Below are 17,847 nucleotides of genomic sequence, written 5' to 3'. Positions count from 1 at the left end.
TTGGTATTAATTGGAGATCCAGGCATATAGGCACTCACATTTCAAAGCTATATATCTATCTTTTTCCTGCAATGTTGTGGTGATTTCTGGATAGGTTGTGTGTTTGTTCTTGACTGTAATTCTGTCTAAGAGTATTAGTACACTAACTTCTAAGTGTTTACAGACTACAACCTAAACAGTATACTTGGAAAGCACATTTTTGGAATATGGACATCTGCTGTAGGAATCTGATTCACTAGTTTTGTGCATGAGGTGTATTACAGATGCTTGGTTTTGTCTTAAAACTTGCCAGATCCATTCTGATTGCCTAACCTGCGGCACAGGACAGACTGCAGAACATGTAAGAAACTTTTAAAATCTATAGTTATAGGTGAGAGCAGATGGCATAGCTGAGACCTATACAAGGAAAAGGAGAGTTAACTGTACATACATAGATTATGAGTTGCTGAAATATTGTTTCAGTTATTCCATATCACATCTGATTTTTTTTCCAAAAGCCAGAGTTTTAAGTACTCAATAAACATAACACAGTAAAAATATTGAGTACTTCTAAATTATGCAGGAAAGTCCTAAGTTGCAAACTGATTTTTTTATGTTGAACGTTGTCTTTATTCAAGAAATAATGACAGGGTTTTGATTGAATTTCAGGCCTCATTTAATTAGCTTCTCCAACTGAGCAAAGATAAACAGAGGAGCAGAAAACAGGTGAGACAAAAAAAAAGGCACTCAGGTAGCATCATACGGAGCTGGCTGCAGTGAAACTTCCAGCTGCAACTACCACTGTTCTTATGAGTACTGTGATACCAGTTTCTTAATGGTTAGGTCAGGCTTGGGTGTTGGGAAGATGTTCTCTTCCCTCTCCAAGCAGCAAGAGGCAATGTCAGTGAAGGAGACACAAGGCCGATAATTTAGGGCAACAAAGCACAGTGAGTGCCAGTGCCTGAAATGCAGTAGGCCTACTTTCTAATACATACATACATACACACATACATACATTTGTGTATTATTCTACAGCTGTAGAATAGTAAGAAAATGTCAAAACATTAGCAAAGCCCACAAAAACTTCTAGCATCCTTTAGGATAGTACATGGAGGACAGTCCTTTTCAACAATTTCCTTGCAGAGCGAAGGCTGCTGCAATCTAGCTGTGAGAGGCTGAGTCATAATTTGCTTGTATTTCATCTTCAGTTTAGCATCTGCATGGTGGCTTCCATTTAAAATGAAATATAGCAGTTCTTACAAAGATTAGAGACTCATGGGGATAAATTAATTGGACATAGATGAAATTCATTGTGTTTTAAATGGAGCTGGAAACTCTGTCATACAACTTGTATGTAACTTCAGGTGATTTAACTTCTTTTGACAATTAAACTTCTTTTGGGACCTGTGATGAATTTGCAATAGTTAACCAAGCAGCAGGAGTCATATTTAAGTAGTTGTTAACCCACTGCTGGGCACAGACTGTTCGGTACTTCAGATTGGAACTGCTGCAGATTTGGGATAAAACTGTGCTAGGTTTAATCAGGCCACTGATCTACACAGCCTAAATTTAAATACTCAAGTTCAAAGGGATGTAGTGATACAATATGTCAGAGTACGATGAACTCAAAAGTTATCTAAGGATTAATCCATTCAATGTGATCTGAGAAGCCTGTCAGGTGGGGGGAGAAGGAATAAGAAAGGGAACTGCAGAGATCAGGTCTCTGAGTTCAGTTTTCATCTTGCACCTTCTCCTGCTGGTTACTTAGCCTGCGATGATTTTGAAATGTCTCTTATCTGGGCCATAAAGTATGAAGTTAAAATGATAACTTTTGTAATAACAATTTAACATGCTGGAGAACTAGATGGCTATTAAATTTTTGTATGTGGTGTGTTCAGCAGCAGGACTGGAGGGCAAGGACTGTGTGAGCAGACATCTCTTCCAAACATCACATCTTGCAGAGACACTCAGGATCTGCAGAAATGCTCACACATGTGCCCTCCAGCCTGCCAGGTATTGGTGCTCAAGGGTTTTGGGGTCTTCCAGCCCCTCCCCATAATCCTCTTGCAAGGAGGCAAGCTGGTCGCATCTTCTTTTGTTTCCAAAGTCTGTTCTGAAGCTCATGGGAAGAAAGTGTCCTGCAAGTTGGGAGAGGACAATTCTTTGTATTCCCTTAATGTTACCATGCACTGATTGGTAGCATAGTTACCCAGGAAGCATGTGGAGGTAATAACTGTTATCCTCAGAGGGATATCCTCTGTGCAAAATAAGCAGGTAGTAACTTCCCATAGACAAGAAGTTTTCTGTGCTTTGAGTTGCAGATTCTTGCAACTGATTTCCATGGCACTCTTCTGCTGTAGTTTTGTTTAGCTAGAGAAAATTATGCTGATATCTGCAGCAGTAACATGTTGGACCTTCCACCATTAACAGAGCTGTGATAAACAGGAAAACTTAAAAAAATGGACCTGGCTTTATGGCTTGTACCAAACTTGAAACTCTTTGCAAGTGCATAGATATAACAGAAATACTAACTGAATCAGTTTATAGGTTTATATCCAACTCTGTGACGTTTACACACTTAGACTGTGTTCTGTGAGAGTCCTAGAAATGCGCTGGATACTGTAGTACAGAGGAATGATCACATTTAACACTCTTCTAGTCAAAATGACAAAAAAGTGGGAAGAGAACCAGAAGCTGCGGGAGTGAAAGTGACGAGGCATTTTCCTCAGAGCCACATAGCAGGTCAGTGGCCAGGCTGGAAACAGGAGTCTGGGTATATCACTTCAGAGTGATAGCCCACTCGCTTTAAACTACACTATCTGTCACAGGAGGATCAGAAACATGACGGACCGCCAAAAATAAAAGTGTGCAGACACAGGTGTGGTGGCTTGGATTTGGAAAAGAAATGCAAGGAAATGAACAGATATGAATGTCACTGGAATTATGTGAAAATATAACCCTTGTCATGGAGAGATAACTGCACGACAGCCTAGTCCATGATTTCTCCCAGATTTTGTCTGTCTGCGCTTTCTGCTTCACTGTCATTGCTTATGAATACAGAGATGGTACAGGTTTTGTAACTGGCATCCTGGCTGATATTTAAAGGCCAAGTCTGAAGTACTACTTTCCTGTACATCAATGTCTGATGGACTTTATGTAGATTATTTTCCCAGCAAGCATCCTAGTACAGATTCAGCTATGCCAACAGAAAACTTAGCACTGCTTACTTTGAGGGACTGGCGTTGGCTACATCAAGGCAGCGCGTACCTCATTGGGAGGTGCGACTGTGTTAAGGGTGTGCCTGTACTGCAGACTGAAGTGTAAAGTAGAGCTATCTGAATTACATGTAAAATAATATATTCAGGTGACAGTTACGCCATGAAGCTCTGAGCTAGTTTCTGTCAAGAGGCAAAATAGACGAGTACTCAGATATTTCAAAATCCAGGCTTTTGCTCAGATCCATTTCTTAAAGTCGTTATCTGCCTTTCTTTTTGAAAGGTGTGTAGCACTTTCAGATCTTCTTCCTACTTCTGTGGCACAGTTTCTGTCATGAACAGTTTGCAGTATCAATGTCTTTTAGCAGCTGGATGGCTGCCTTTCCCCCAGGCGTGAGTAACATGATATAATACCTGGTGGTTTTGGCTGAAATGGTTTAAACAGAAAAATGCAAAGATGAAACAATAAAGAGAACCAAAGTCTTCTTTCCTTGTAGTGCGTCACAAGGCTGATCATAGTGAGAAGTTCTACATGCATTATAACATAATACTGTTTACTAGTTTATCCTACTGAAATTATTAACCCTTTCACTACTGAACACTTTTAAAGACAACAAAACACTAATAAGCCCCTGGATGGAAAAAAAAAAACAACTTACAATGCAGGTTGGTATTTTATTGTTCACCAGGGACTTCAGCTTCCAAATTATTTAATGGCTTGGTAATGATGTTCAGCATGTATGTAGTAAGGTATGGCCAGTGCTGGTTTCAGGCACCACTTATGTGGGTGAATGACTGCAGAGATGCATAGTTGCATGGGCAGCCTGAGGCTGCTTATCCCAGAGGTCACATGTTGCTGGTGTCACTGGGAAAGGAGACAAAGCTACTGTCCTTACTGTCCCCTTCACCTCCTTGGTAAATCTGTTCCTGTGTTTTGTAGCTGGCTGGAGCAACCTGTCAGGTTAGAATATGGCAAGGTCAGACAATTAAAAGATATTTTAATTTTGCAAAGTAAACATTTATCAAAGACATTTACTTAGGAAAAGCAGTGTTGGTTGGTCAAGAAAGAAAAAACAAGTGCTTTGTTTTGATGACTTCTCCCATTTTTTTATGCAGATCTAGTATTTCCCAGTCTGGAGTCACTCTGGGTTGGACTGTTCACACCCCATCAGCAAGCTGTTGTCTGTATTTATTTTGTAGGAAGGAATTCTGAAAACAGTTAGGAAAGCAAAAAGTAAAATAATGAACTTAATGTTCATCTAGGGAATTGCTTTCTTAAGCATCCTCTCCCAGACCTACAGGGGTGCTGCCAGATTGAAGGACATTCACATTTTTAACATTATCACCCATGTTCAGGAACTCGTCAGAAGTCAAGATGGGAAAAATCTCAAGTCCTTTTCTAAGCCATGCTCTAGCAATGTCAAGATCTTTCACCATGCTGTATTTGCCTTTGCAGCAGAGGTGCCAATATTTGTTTTGGGATATGCACACTGTTTCATGTAGTTCTCAGGAACTTTCTTTGGATGCCTAGCTGTATTAGCATATTGTTATTTTTATCCTCCCTGCTATTAGTCATTCTCTTACAGACAAAGCTAAAAACCTGTCACTTCTAGAACCACCTCTGTATTCTTCAAACATTTGTAAACCCAACAATTTGGTTCTTTGTCAGCAGAAGAATGTACTTTTGATTTTAGTTTGAGAAAGAAAGATTATTTCAGTTCCCAGATTTGACATTTCTACGTATCAAATAATAGTTTATTGATTTTTCTAGAAAACAAAATTACACAAATGCTTAGGTTTATAAAGTCATCTTCTCTTAGTGTTTCTTCAGTATTTTTGATCATCTGGATCAAATAAGCAATTTATTATATAGAACTTGTTCAGTTTAGAAATAAATCTTGCCAGGTGATTTCTGTGTGTTTTTCACATGGACTCTCAAGGAGGTCTTCTCATCTGCCTCTCTCAAACTTATTAGAAGTGTTAATGCTTTATTTGTGGAATCACATTTGGTTTCTGCAATTTGAAAGCTAAGATACAGGAAAGGGAAAAATTATAATTGCAGGTGGCGAAGAGGTGGTATGCTCTTAAGAAACTCTAATCTTATCAACACAGGACTTTAGAAGTCCTAAAAGAAATGGGGAATGTTTTCCAGAAATACCGTAAAAACAGAGACTCTTATTACATCTTTCCATTGCCTCTGCTTTGCTTCGGAGGATTACATGCTTGCTGAACAAATTGCTGGAAAGGCATGAGACAACATAGAAGGTATTGGTGTGGACCTGAGGATCAGAACAACGTCAGATCATTCTTGATTTTTTTGTTACTTTCTCACTTAGGGCATGGCTGTGAATGATAATCATTTCGCCTGTTGTTTCTTTTTTCCCCACAAATCTATTTATAGTCTTGTGGCAAAACTTAACAGAAAAAAAATCCACCACTGTACCCAGTGGTGGAACCAGTATCAGGGACTACAGACGGGCATTGTGCAAAACCGGGAGTGAAAAGGCAGGGTAGAGGAGAAAATCTGATAAATAGAGATAGTGCCACTTCTTTTCAAATACACTTTGAAGTGCATGGATAGTCTGTAAAAGCTGTCTGTTCTTGGTTTTTGCTTTGTTATTGTTGTGACCCAAAAACCAAACTGATATCCCCCTGCTTTATGTATAATTGTCAATTATAAGAACCCCTAGAACTTGCACAATGTGTTTTGTCCTTAGATCAAAAGGTTGGGTGAACTTCCATACAGCTGGGCTGAGGGGCCCAGAAAATCCAAGGTTACCCAAGACATTGTAATGAGCCAATGACAGGACTTTGGCTAACATGAATATTCCTTATTTCGTATTCTAAATGGTAACTGGAATAAAAATTCAAATTGTCTATTATGGTTGAGGCAGAGTGGAAATCAAGCTTATCTTTTTTGGGAACTGGTAGCAATTTAAATAATGACTTAAATAGTTGTTGTTGTTGTTAATACTGTAAAGTATGCTCACATCGTAGGTGTACAGCCATACCAAAGTGTTACATTTTGCACTCACTTTTCTGCTAGTACTGAAGAACAGTGACTTGTGTAAAACATATGATCTATAGATTTACCAAAACCAAAAGGCACTCGTGTATCAAATGTGGAACAAACCCATGGGGCAGGCGCTGAGTATAATTTCATGCTGGCTGCTCATCTTGAGGAGCACGCTGATTCATTAGCTCAGTGGGAATAAAGTGGAAAGAAACCCCTTTAATTTCTGAACTCTGAGAATTTATGCTGATTTTGGAAAACACCTTAATAACACTGATGCTATCTCCTCCAGATAGAGCTGGCATTTAAATAGCACAGTATGGTGCAGGCTTCTGGGAAGTGTCTTGGCAGAGCCTGAGACTAGGAAAATAGTGGTCAAAGGTGCCATGTCCTGACAGAGGATGAGGACAGCTTCTACAATACAAGTCAAAAAAATGTTTTTCCGAATCCTAACATACATTCCTAGATAACAGCTTCTCCAAGAGATTTTTCAGAGACATCCAAGGACTGGCAGACTCTTTCGCACTAGGTCAGCCAAAGAGTCTCTTTGCTGAACGCGTCCTGGGCAAAAATGCCACCTTGGCACCTTTTATGGTGCCTTCACCATATCCTCATGCGCTTTTGTGATAACAGCAAATGTGTGAACAAGTATGTGGGGACGGACTGGAAAAGTGCTCTTCCTCAGTGTTTATGCCCTCTCCCCACTGGTTTCTTCTGTAGACCAAAGGGTATGGGAGAGAAAGGAAAAAAATGTGAACAAGGCAGAGAGGGAACAAAACAGGAAAATGACAGAAGATAAGTGGCAGGAAGACTTGCAGCCTGAAACTTTAGAGAGGAAATCTTTAAAAAATCACTACAACATGTGGGTTGTTTCTTTTTTAGGTCATTATATTTGAGCAAGAGCAGTACAATCATTGCTGTCATTCCTTTCATATTTCTTTCTGCATTCCTTTTCTGTGTTAAGCTGTCCATTGAGAACTGGCTGAATCTTATTTCTTCATTAGTTCTTGCCAGATTCTCCAGCATTTTAGCTAAGTTGTCTTTTTATCTTTCAAGACCAGCATATGAATAGGCCTTTCTTGAGCATGCAAACTATTGTGCAGACTGTGTTTTTATTTTAGTAGAGAGACGTAGGTAACTTCTGAATAATTATCTGAAATTTCATCCCCTCCCCTCTTTTTTTAAAGACAATTCCTCATCTCTTCAGGAAGATGAAGAGGTAGATATGGAGGCTGTCAACTGGCAGCTGAACAACACCTCCATGAATGGGCATTCATCTACCCCAACCACAGTTCGCTTTCCCAGCTGGGTGACTTTTGATGACAATGAAGTCAGTGTTCCACTGCAGAACCTTTCTCCCTTGAAAACAGACACCCCACCTGCAGAGACACAGACTCCAGATGTTAACTTTAACCTCACTACATCCTTTAAGAAAAGAGAACGTCCTAAAAGCACATTGGGTGACCTCTCCAAAATTCAAAAACTAGATCTCTCCTTCTTGACCAAGTTGCCTTCTGTTGAAACACCACCGTGGAGTGCTACTAATCCCTTCCTAGATGAATCTCTGCGAGATGTCCAACCCTCGCCCATCAATCCATTCAGCTCATTCTTTGAGGAGCGAGACAGGCGTTCCAAAAGTTCTTCTGTCTGCAGTGCTCCAGACAAAAGCCAAAGAGACTCTCTCATTATTCTCCATCAAGAGCCTGATACCATCAGTTTCCATGAGGCAAACAAAAGTGTAACCCACACGGATGCTGTAGAGCAGCTCAAGCAACTCCAGATTGGAGACCCAGATCGTGTGAGCAGCCCTACCTTGCCTGATGATGATCCCATGATGCCATATGATCTGGATGCAGCCTTATTTAACCTGCCACCAGCTCAGCCAAAGGATGGATGGCCAATGATGCTCAGGATCCCAGAAAAGAAGAATATTATGTCATCCAGGCACTGGGGACCAATATACGTCAAGCTGACTGACAGTGGGTGTATACAGCTTTTTTATGAGAAAGGATTAGAGAAGCCTTTCCGGGAATTCAAACTTGAAATCAATCATGAGCTTTCAGAGCGCAAACTCCAGAACTATGATGAGAATGGGAGGATACACAGTGTGCGGTTGGACCGCACAACCTACAAGGAGAAAAAGAAGTATCAGCCTAAACCAGCCATTGCTCACACAGCAGAGAGAGAGCAAATTATCAAGCTTGGGACTACAGATTACGAAGACTTCCTTAGCTTCATCAGTGCTGTGCAGGACACACTAATGAACTTGCCAGCCTCATCAACAGATCTGAGCACAGTGGGACTAAACTATCAAGAAGAAGAAATCACGGTTGATGTCCGGGATGAGTTTCATGGCATCTTGGCCAAAGGAGATGGTGTGATTCTCCAGCACAGTGTGCTGACCCATATCTATGTTCTCAGCTTCCTTTCTGGCCTGGCAGAATGCAGACTGGGCCTTAATGATATCCTGATCAAAGGGAATGAAGTAGTTGCAAGGCAGGATATTATGCCCACTACTACCACTAAGTGGATTAAATTGTACAGCTGTCGGTTCCATTCATGTGTAGATGAGGATACATTTAATAACTCGCGTATTATCCTGTTCAACCCCTTGGATGCCTGCCGGTTTGAACTGATGCGATTTAGAACTGTCTTTGCTGAGAAAACTTTGCCTTTTACGCTGAGGACAGCTGCCAGCATCAATGGTGCTGAGGTGGAGGTTCAGAGCTGGCTAATGATGTCCACTGGGTTCTCGTCCAACCGCGACCCTTTAACTCAGGTCCCTTGTGAAAATGTGATGATCCGCTACCCAGTGCCAAACGAGTGGGTGAAGAACTTCCGCAGGGAGAGCGTCCTGGGGGAGAAATCTTTGAAAGCCAAGGTGAACAAGGGTGCCACTTTTGGATCAACCGGTCTGTCTGGTTCTGAGCCAGTAATGAGAGTAACTTTGGGAACGGCCAAATATGAGCATGCCTTTAATTCCATTGTATGGAGGATAAACCGACTGCCTGACAAAAACTCAGGTGAGTGGTGCATACTGTCTCTGCAGGAGCAAATTAAAAGGAGTTATGTATTTTGGAAGATAGAGAACACTGGCTTTACATGGTGAGGGATAAATCATCCTCTGTAGAATGCCAAAGGACATCAGTTAGTTGCATGAAGCCCTTCATTGCAGTAGTTTTATGTATCCTGGAAACATTGCTAATGATAAAAACAGGTTTCGGTTTTCCAGATGCAAAAATATGCTTTCCATCTCTGCTCTTGTGAGTACATTATGGGACTTAGGCATCAAACGTCTCTGTGCTTAGCACTGTTATTGGAAACAGGGATTTTTCAGGTAACGTGCAAAGACAAGATGCTGTGCTGTGGGGCTGAATGACAGGACCAGATAAATTGCTGTAGTTCAGCAGATGTGATTTCTTTTCTGTGCCTTGCCAAGCATACTGGGCCAGTGCTGTATATTTTAACACATATACCACAGCTAATGCCTACAAAGTGTCTGGAATGACGATTGTAAGAGGACAGAACATATCGTGCAACCATTAAAAAAAATTTTCCAAACATCAGTTTGTGGCTATGTTTCTGTACTCAGTGCAGACAGGTAAGTACAGCTTAAACCTGAAGAAAGAACACCCACGTAACACCCACAAGCCTTTGTATTTCTAGTAACATGTTCATAATTAAACATTCAAATAATATGAGCAAGGTACTGTTCCTTTTGGCCATCGCTGCCCGTCATTCCACTTCCTGCCTTTCATCCATGGTGTGCAGTAAAGCTAGGCAACTCGGATTTGTTTTTGTTCAGCGTGAATTCTACTTCTTGATTTCTCAGATCCAGGCTAGCTTTATACAAGTGAGATGCACTTTTTAGTATTAGTGCTGTAGTAATGCAGCCGGGTGACTGGGTGGGTTTCCGTATTCAGTGTTCCCTGGAAGTTCAATGTCGTGCCAGATTTGGCACCAGATTTCTAAGGACATATGTTTTTCCTGACTTTGAGCTGTAGCGTCAGCAAAACACTGATCCAAGTCTTCTAATCTTTTGCATAGTATTTTGGCCCAAGGATGCCAGCTTACCATTTGCAACCATAGGTTACAAATTTGGAGGGATATCACTGACAAAAGTGAAGGCTCCGTGTTTTCTGTAGTGCAGGGCATAAGAAGAGAGAGCTTGGTAACTCAGGAGAAATATCGCAATGAAAAATTAACCTCAGGCTGTTTATGAGCAATAACATGCTTGTGAGGAAAATCTCACTATGCCATCTGCATGAGCTCTGGGAATGAGATGCTGTGAAATTGGGCCTTCTGTGGCATCTTCTGTCCAAAGATCTCCAAATAACAGATAGACATTACAGCTGGGAAAGCGAAAGCCTGCAGACTTTAACACAATCACAGAGCATGTTGGTAGCAAACCAGGAGGGGAGGCAGAACTCCTGGCTCTACTGCCTCCTACAAGGTGATGCTCCCTTATTCATCACTACTTTGAGGGAGATATTCATCTATGTCTCCTGTTTCCTTGATCCCCTCTCTCCCAGCACGAAGTTTTATTATATATACCCTGTGTCAGGGGGAAATGCATCACAGACACAAATTTGGCACTGCTGTTGGAGCCCTGCCACAGAGCATCTATCCATCAGTGTCACTGTGCAGAATGCAGGGCAGTTGGTATTTGTTTACATCCTGAGAGGAAGAGAGCATCCTCACCCCACTAGTCAGGTCAGATGTAATGTCAGGGAAAGGAAAGGCCTGGCAAGCACTGTCTTGGCCAGGATACAGGGTGGTATGTGAGAGGGAGGGAATCCCAAAGTGGTGACAGGGCATGCCAGATGTAGTTTAAATCTGACCCTGCCTCTCAAGGACTGTTTGCATTTCTTGACAGTACTTGTCCCATGGTTTTCCTCACTCAAAGTATTTGGCAAACAAAGAGGGATATAAATGGTACCAAATGCATTGATTCCCGCTCCTTCTTAGATTTGCCTAATGGACCACATAACTTATGACCACATGATACTGATGTGTGGTCTGTTCCCAATCTTCTGTATGCTTGGCTGTATCCAGCCCTACCCACAAGTCATATAATAATTCACCTCCACCTGTTTGCAGAAGTCCCTATAAATTATGCAGTTCTCAAGCACTAAGTGTAAAAATATTACCCTGACTCGCACTTCATGCTCTTACTGTGGCATCTGCAACTTACCCCTAACAGCACTCTGGGTCCTCTAGAAATGTCTGGTCTGGTAATGAACTGCTCTGGTGCCTGGGACGCCAGAGCAGGAGAGAGGTGGTGGCATCACACTGCGGCTGGTGAGAAATGCTGCAGGTAGCCACAGTCTCCAGCTCCATCCTGCCTCCAGAGGCCACACAGCCTGTCCACAAGACCAACCTGTGGCATATGCGTTGCATGACTCCCTCCAGTACATGTGCCTATGTGCCAGCCTTGCGTGTCCATCAAAGGAATACATATGTAGGCACAGACTTACTATGAGACCCTTTGTTCACCCATGTTGTGTGCTCTGGCACATCAGTCCCTTGTAAACGTGATCCCAGGAACTGCAGAGGACTCCAGGTAGCCAGTTGGACCTCTTGTGCTTCAGTCCATTCCCTGAATGCAGACTGGTGCAGGCTCAGTATAGACACCATCAGCCCTGACGGACAGAACTGCACCCCGCAGGGGAGGAGGGCTGGTCCCTCCCCAGGCTCACTGCTTGCCTTCAGGTTGCAGTATCCTAGCACCCAAATGGTTAAGAATTATTTCAGCTGCTTTGCTGTCTTATCCAAGTGTTTTCTCTTTGTGCTTTCTAAGGGGATGGGGCCCTTCGGAGTCTCGCTATAGGAACTTGTTATCAGCACTGTCTGAACTGTTTTGTAGCTAAAGTGTCTGCTTATGACCAGACATTGAAAAGCAGATGACAAATGAAGGCCTGGGTGTACTCTGACTATGATTTGATGTAAGAAAAAACTATGGACTGGATTTTCCTGAGTGCCTTATTGAAATACTTTCCAAAATAGCTTGTTAAACTTTATTGCCCTTCTCATATTCACAATTAATATGATCAGAGCAATTGAGAAAGAAAGCCTGTTTACAGGCTCTGCAGAGCTTCAGTTTCAGCTGGCTGGGCTCCACGTGTTTTATTTTTTTTTAATCCACCAGCCGAATATTAGGAAAACATCTACTCGGTCTCTGACCTTGGGAAAATGGTCTTCCTGCAAAGCAGGAATATAGCCTCCATGTAGAGCCTTGGATCTGGATATTTGAACTTGGGTCTAGTTTGGCTGTGGATCTCAGACATGCTGCGTGGTGTACTTTCTGAAGTAAATTAAATCCTTTAATCCAAACGTGTTGGGACATCAGAGTCATTTGGAACAGATTCACTCCAATCATGGTAACCTATGCATATATATGAATTATCAGATCCTTGATTGTCAGAATGAAATGTTAGTAGCTCAAGGAAGCAAGAGATGGAAAACAAAAGCAGTCTGTTGATTTCCTCCTGATTTTACTAAGAAATGTACCCTTCCATTAGAGAAGAAGCTCTGAATGAGCCTGTTGAACAAACAGAAAGTCTATAGAAGTTGTGCCTTGTGTGCCTCACACTTGGGACACTAATGAACACTGATGTGTTCAGTAGTTTTCCTATGGCTTTGGTGGAGGACTTGCTTTCTTAATCAGTTCATCTGCTCACCTACCATGCTGAGCTGGTTTAAATTAATAACTTCCTTTTTTTTTTGAGTGTTGTGCATGGTCTTTTTGTTGTTAGTGGGTACTCCTACTAGAAGAAATTAAATTATTGAAAAATTGCTTTATTACTTGCATTGTGTTGATTTTTTTTTTTCATTTTCCCCTTTATTTCCCCCCCACACTGTTTTTAGAGGGGGGTGGAGGGGCTGTGAATATCCACCAACATTCAGGTGTGTCAGAAGAGTGGTTGCTGATTCCATGTGTCCAGTTGAAATTATGAAAAGTTTAAAAGCTCGGATCTCCAAAGCACTTGTCACACAGTGTGCTGAAGCCCTGTTAAACACTTCCCAGTGTTACATTCACGTGCGTCCATCCCAAAAGCAAGTGAGCACATGCCAGCTCAGGAGCATAGTGGCACAAGTTGAACATTTTGTACCTGTGGATGTGGCTTGCGCCAGAGCACAGAGCTGCTCTCCTGGGCTGCTGTGGGCTTGTGCCGTAGCCCCAGCAGTCTGAAGGAGGGAACAACCCATGGCAAACTAGAGGAGAGGAAAAGCATAGCAAAGCAGGTGAGCAGGAAGGATTACAGAGGAGTCTGCTGAGAGTGGTGCAGGGTGAGGAAAGAGATACGAATGGATGGGGAGCCTGAGTCTGGGAGCTGGTTGCCAGTGATGAGTGCTGAGTTTTTGAGCCAGGAATGACTCATTTTTAGGCATCTTCATAATGCAGTGCCAGGAGCAGTCAGTCATTGCCAGGTATGTGCAGCGGCACCCGAGCGTCACATGGCAGAGGCTGAAGTGCCCTGATGCCACAGGTGTGCCCACCACAGCCAAACTCAAGAACTGGGCAGAACCGAAAGCCCTGCAGTGCTGGAGGGCACATTGTTCTCTATGAGAGCACACAGGGCTGCTGCTAGCCCATGGTGGGTGGGGTCGTCTTGAAGGTCTGCTGTGCGCCACTGCTTCTCATCCAGAAAAAGTGTATTCCAGGTATGAAAAGCTGGGAAGCGCTGTCAGAGAGAGATCTAGAACCAGGGCAACTCTGCTTGGCATTATTAATTCTGATAAATAGCAAGGTGATGTATTTTAATGCTTGCAGAACTCAAGCTTTTGTATCTGCTTGATACTGCACCCACTCATTCATAACTTGTCTCCAGCTGTGGTGCTGTGCATTTCTGTGGTCTCCGCTGAACTGCACATCCTCTCATTGGATTTGCTGCACACACATAAGTTTATAAACCTTCCAGTTGTGAGGAAACTGGTTAGACTCTTTGGAACTATGAGGCTGACTGTAGACAAAATTTTAACCCAGACTTACACTGGGTTAAATTTTTTTTCCAACTCTGTTTTGGATGCTGCAATGCCTAAGCCCTTTAAAGACTGATCAATTTCATCCTGTTGGTACAAGTAATATCTCAGAATCCTGCATCTTGCTTCTCAAGTTTTAGTTCAACAAGGCTGACTTTTGGGCTAAGCTCTGGATGAGGAGGTGACTTCCTTTTCAAGGCCCAGGCATGCAAGTCCTTCACAGGGAGTGTTCTCCTCTTCCCAGGGCGAGCTTCTGGGCTTTCTCCACCCAGTGCTTTTTACTCTGTGTGCCTTCCTCCCTCCTTGTCTCTCTCCTGTACACCTGTCTGAGCTGTATGGAGAGGAACATTCACAATAAACTAGTAGTCAGAAATCCTAAAGCCTATAACAGTAGCAGACAAGGATTCTGTTCATTTAGTTATACATTCCTTTCATTTACACATACATAGATAATAGGATCCTTTCAGTCAGAAAGCCCAAGATGGATGGATTTCAATTGGAAGAGGGCAGATTTAGACTAGATACTAGGAGGAAATTCTTTACTATGAGGGTGATGAGGCACTGGAACAGGTTGCCCAGGGAAGTTGTGGATGCCCCATCCCTGGAGGTGTTCAAGGCCAGGCTGGATGAGGCTTTGAGCAACCTGGTCTAGTGGAGGGTGCCTTGTCCAATGGCAGCAGGCTGGAACTTGATGATCTCTAAGGTCCTTTCCAGCCCAAACCATTCTATGATTCTATGATAAGGTGGCTTTGAAGGCTCTCATCCTCATTTTGCAGACAGAGAAACTGAGGTGCAGACCTTAAATGACGTGCTTAAGAGCTTAGGGAGTTGGGAGCAGTCAGAAATAAAACGAACGTAGCTTGACTCGCAGTCCCTACTTTGATTTTTAAACATGACTGCTGTCCAGCAAAATGAAGGGGAAAAAAAATAATAACAAAAGTTATCATTTACAGATGACAGAGCTAAGCGTGATTACTTCTTCACCTTGCCATCTTTAATGACTAGCCACCTTGTCATGGGTTAGAGTAAGGAATAAACAGTTTTCCAAGCTGTGCACAAATTTGCTTTTTGAAACCAGAAAAAATATTTAACCTTATATAGTTTTTTTTTTTTTTGCTAAAAATGGGGATAACAATTTCAAGTAAATGTTAAATATCTGCCAAATCCCACCTTTACTTACTATCAATACCTGACATTTCAGAAAGATGTGTCACAATCTGCTTAGCATGTTACATACACTGGGGGAATCAGAAGAGGGGAAATACCTTTACCCTATGGTGCTTGATTTATATCTTGTATTTTCACACACTAAAAGCAAACTAGAGTGATCAGCAGTCCTTTTTGCAGTTTATTTTGTTTAATTCCTCTGGAAACTCCAACAGTATTGAAGCAGGTGAGATAACTGTCACTAGCTGCAAACTAGTTCACCTTGGCAGATTCTGGGTTTCTTACAGTTTTGTGATGTTGCTTCCTCCTAGATGTTGTCTTTTTTACCCATCCAACACAACTTTCATGTCTGTTTGCTCTCTTTTTTCCAGCTTCTGGCCATCCTCACTGCTTCTTCTGTCACTTAGAGCTTGGCTCTGACCGGGAAGTGCCTTCCAGTTTTGTCCGCTATGTAGACGTGGAATTTGACATGCCCACCACTTCTGCGTCCAAAGCCACCGTTCGGTCCATCTCTGTTGAGGACAAGACCGATGTGAGGAAGTGGGTCAACTATTCAGCACACTACAGTTACAAGGTAAAACCAAGCATGTGGCAGTCACGATGGTTACTTTGCATACTACATTGTCTAGAAAAGTGTGGGCAGACAAATAGAATACCATGGGCGGATGAGGTGGGAATTTGGCACGTGCGGAGGTCTGTGCCGTAGCTACCCATGTGCAGCCTATTGATTCATGGCAAACGAGCACTGGATTATCCCTCAGCAAAGATGGAATAAACTTGCTTGCAGTTGCTTTGTGGAAGACCCTACGCACAGCCAGCTACTGTGGATTAGCTGATACAGTAAGAGTGTGAACAGTTTTGCAGCTCTTCACAGCAGCTACAGTGGGAGTGCTACAGCAGACAAAAGGATCACATTATTTCTGTGCTTAAATATTTCTTCTTCCTGCCTGCCCTAAAGAGAGGAGCAGATGGGAAAATGCAGTACGTATATACCTGCCAAGAATCTCAGTATGCCAAAATTTGCATGTTAGCTGATCGCTCAGCAGAGAAATTGGCATCCTACCTGCCTTCTGTAAGAGCAATGACGAGAGATACTGTAAAGATTCTCATGCAAATATTTTTAATAGTAAATGTAATTACATTTTTACTAGTTTCTTAAATTCCCTGGGGATGGTATTTGATCTTCCTAAGTATCCCTTTTAAGAATTAAACATTGGATTATCCCTGAGTTTTCAGAGGTGTTGAAATTTAGAACACAAATGTAGATGTGCATTTTGTAAATGAATGTCTTTGCTTTATACATCAGTCTTTGCAGAGTTTAAAATTGAGGATGGTCTTCTGCTGTCACTTAGGAAGTCACATATCCTCTGTAGATTTGGTTCTGGGTTTGGATTCAGAGTATGGCTGGGATGGTAATCAATATAAAATCGTGTGAGACCGGTTCTCTGCATGACGTTATTTCTTCTGGAAGTGACATCATGACACTGTTGAAACATAAAACTGTTTGAATTAGACTGAAAACACTTACAGTAAATCAAATCCAGCTTTCCCTCATCAGACTATTTCTCTTCATGACCCCCTCAGTTTACCAAGTGTTTCTTCACCTGAGCATGACACGAATCACCACTAAGGAAGATTTTTTAGTCTTTTGTTTTCCTTTCTCATTACAAGTGTTCTCCCTCTTTTCCCTCTGACAGGTCGAAATAGAGCAGAAAAAAACATTGAATGAAGACTTGAAGGGAGAAGATACTGCAAATGTCAATGAATGTGCTACGCAGTGAAGGAAGATCAGTCCACAAATCCCAAGAAGTGTGGTCAAATAACGACCTGGAAGAAAGGACTTGCAGAGTTTTGGTATTCTTCTTTAAGAAGTATGGAGTACTTCTTCTAAAGTAATGCTCTGAAGAGTATTATTTTTCCTTGTGATGATCCATACTTAGAGAAGAAGCTCACCAGTGGTTTGTTTGGAGTGGATCCATGGGCTTTTGCTGGAACGATTTAAGTACAGTTGGGGTGTAGACAGAGTGACTCGTATTATTGTCAAGCCTGCCTTTTCTGCCTCTTCACTGTCTAGGTTCTGCACTGAAGTATGGTCTGGCCCCCATCCCAGCCAATCCAGAAAGTAGCCTTTATCTCACTTACAATCTTGCCCTCCTACATTAAACATTTTTTTTTTTGATATGCCTCTTGGTTTGGTCATTGGCAGATTCACTTCCTTCTGAACTGCCAAATAAAACCCAGGGAGCATCAAGTGAAAAATGATATAAAATCTCATTTCTGAAGTAGTCAACAGAGTGAAAACCCTGAGCATCATTCTAGAGAATCAACAAACTCTGCATTTTAAACATATGTTTATATATGTTTATAAACATATGTTTATATGTGTATGTATATATATATTTATATATGACCATATAAAAAATGGTCAAGCAGATGAACTGGCTGGATGAACAGGCTGGATGGAGGATGGAGCCCTGGGGAGGCTGGTCT

At 42.0% G+C, this 17,847-nt stretch overlaps 1 protein-coding gene across 1 annotated transcript; it reads left to right on the top strand.

Moving 5' to 3' along the window:
* The first annotated feature begins 7,402 nt into the window (after positions 1-7,402).
* On the top strand, positions 7,403-17,138 carry STON2 (stonin 2). Its single transcript, XM_010073131.1, has 3 exons — positions 7,403-9,230; positions 15,729-15,931; positions 17,055-17,138. The coding sequence occupies exons 1-3, from the start codon at positions 7,433-7,435 to the stop codon at positions 17,136-17,138; spliced, it is 2,085 nt and encodes a 694-aa protein (XP_010071433.1). The 5' UTR covers positions 7,403-7,432.
* The last annotated feature ends 709 nt before the right edge of the window (positions 17,139-17,847 follow it).

This window comes from Pterocles gutturalis, unplaced genomic scaffold (assembly GCF_000699245.1).
Source record: "Pterocles gutturalis isolate BGI_N339 unplaced genomic scaffold, ASM69924v1 scaffold3742, whole genome shotgun sequence".
Taxonomy (NCBI): domain Eukaryota; kingdom Metazoa; phylum Chordata; class Aves; order Pterocliformes; family Pteroclidae; genus Pterocles; species Pterocles gutturalis.
Note: the sequence above shows the minus strand (reverse complement) of the source record. Positions and strands in the feature narration are given on the sequence as shown.

What these genes read in the sequence shown, in the direction of transcription:
- STON2 (XM_010073131.1), top strand. Translation starts at nt 7,433, where the DNA reads ATGGAGGCTGTCAACTGGCAGCTGAACAACACCTCCATGAATGGGCAT. An exon ending in ACTGCCTGACAAAAACTCAG is followed by an intron (nt 9,231 to 15,728) that starts GTGAGTGGTGCA and finishes TCTTTTTTCCAG; the next exon opens with CTTCTGGCCATCCTCACTGC. An exon ending in CAGCACACTACAGTTACAAG is followed by an intron (nt 15,932 to 17,054) that starts GTAAAACCAAGC and finishes TCCCTCTGACAG; the next exon opens with GTCGAAATAGAGCAGAAAAA.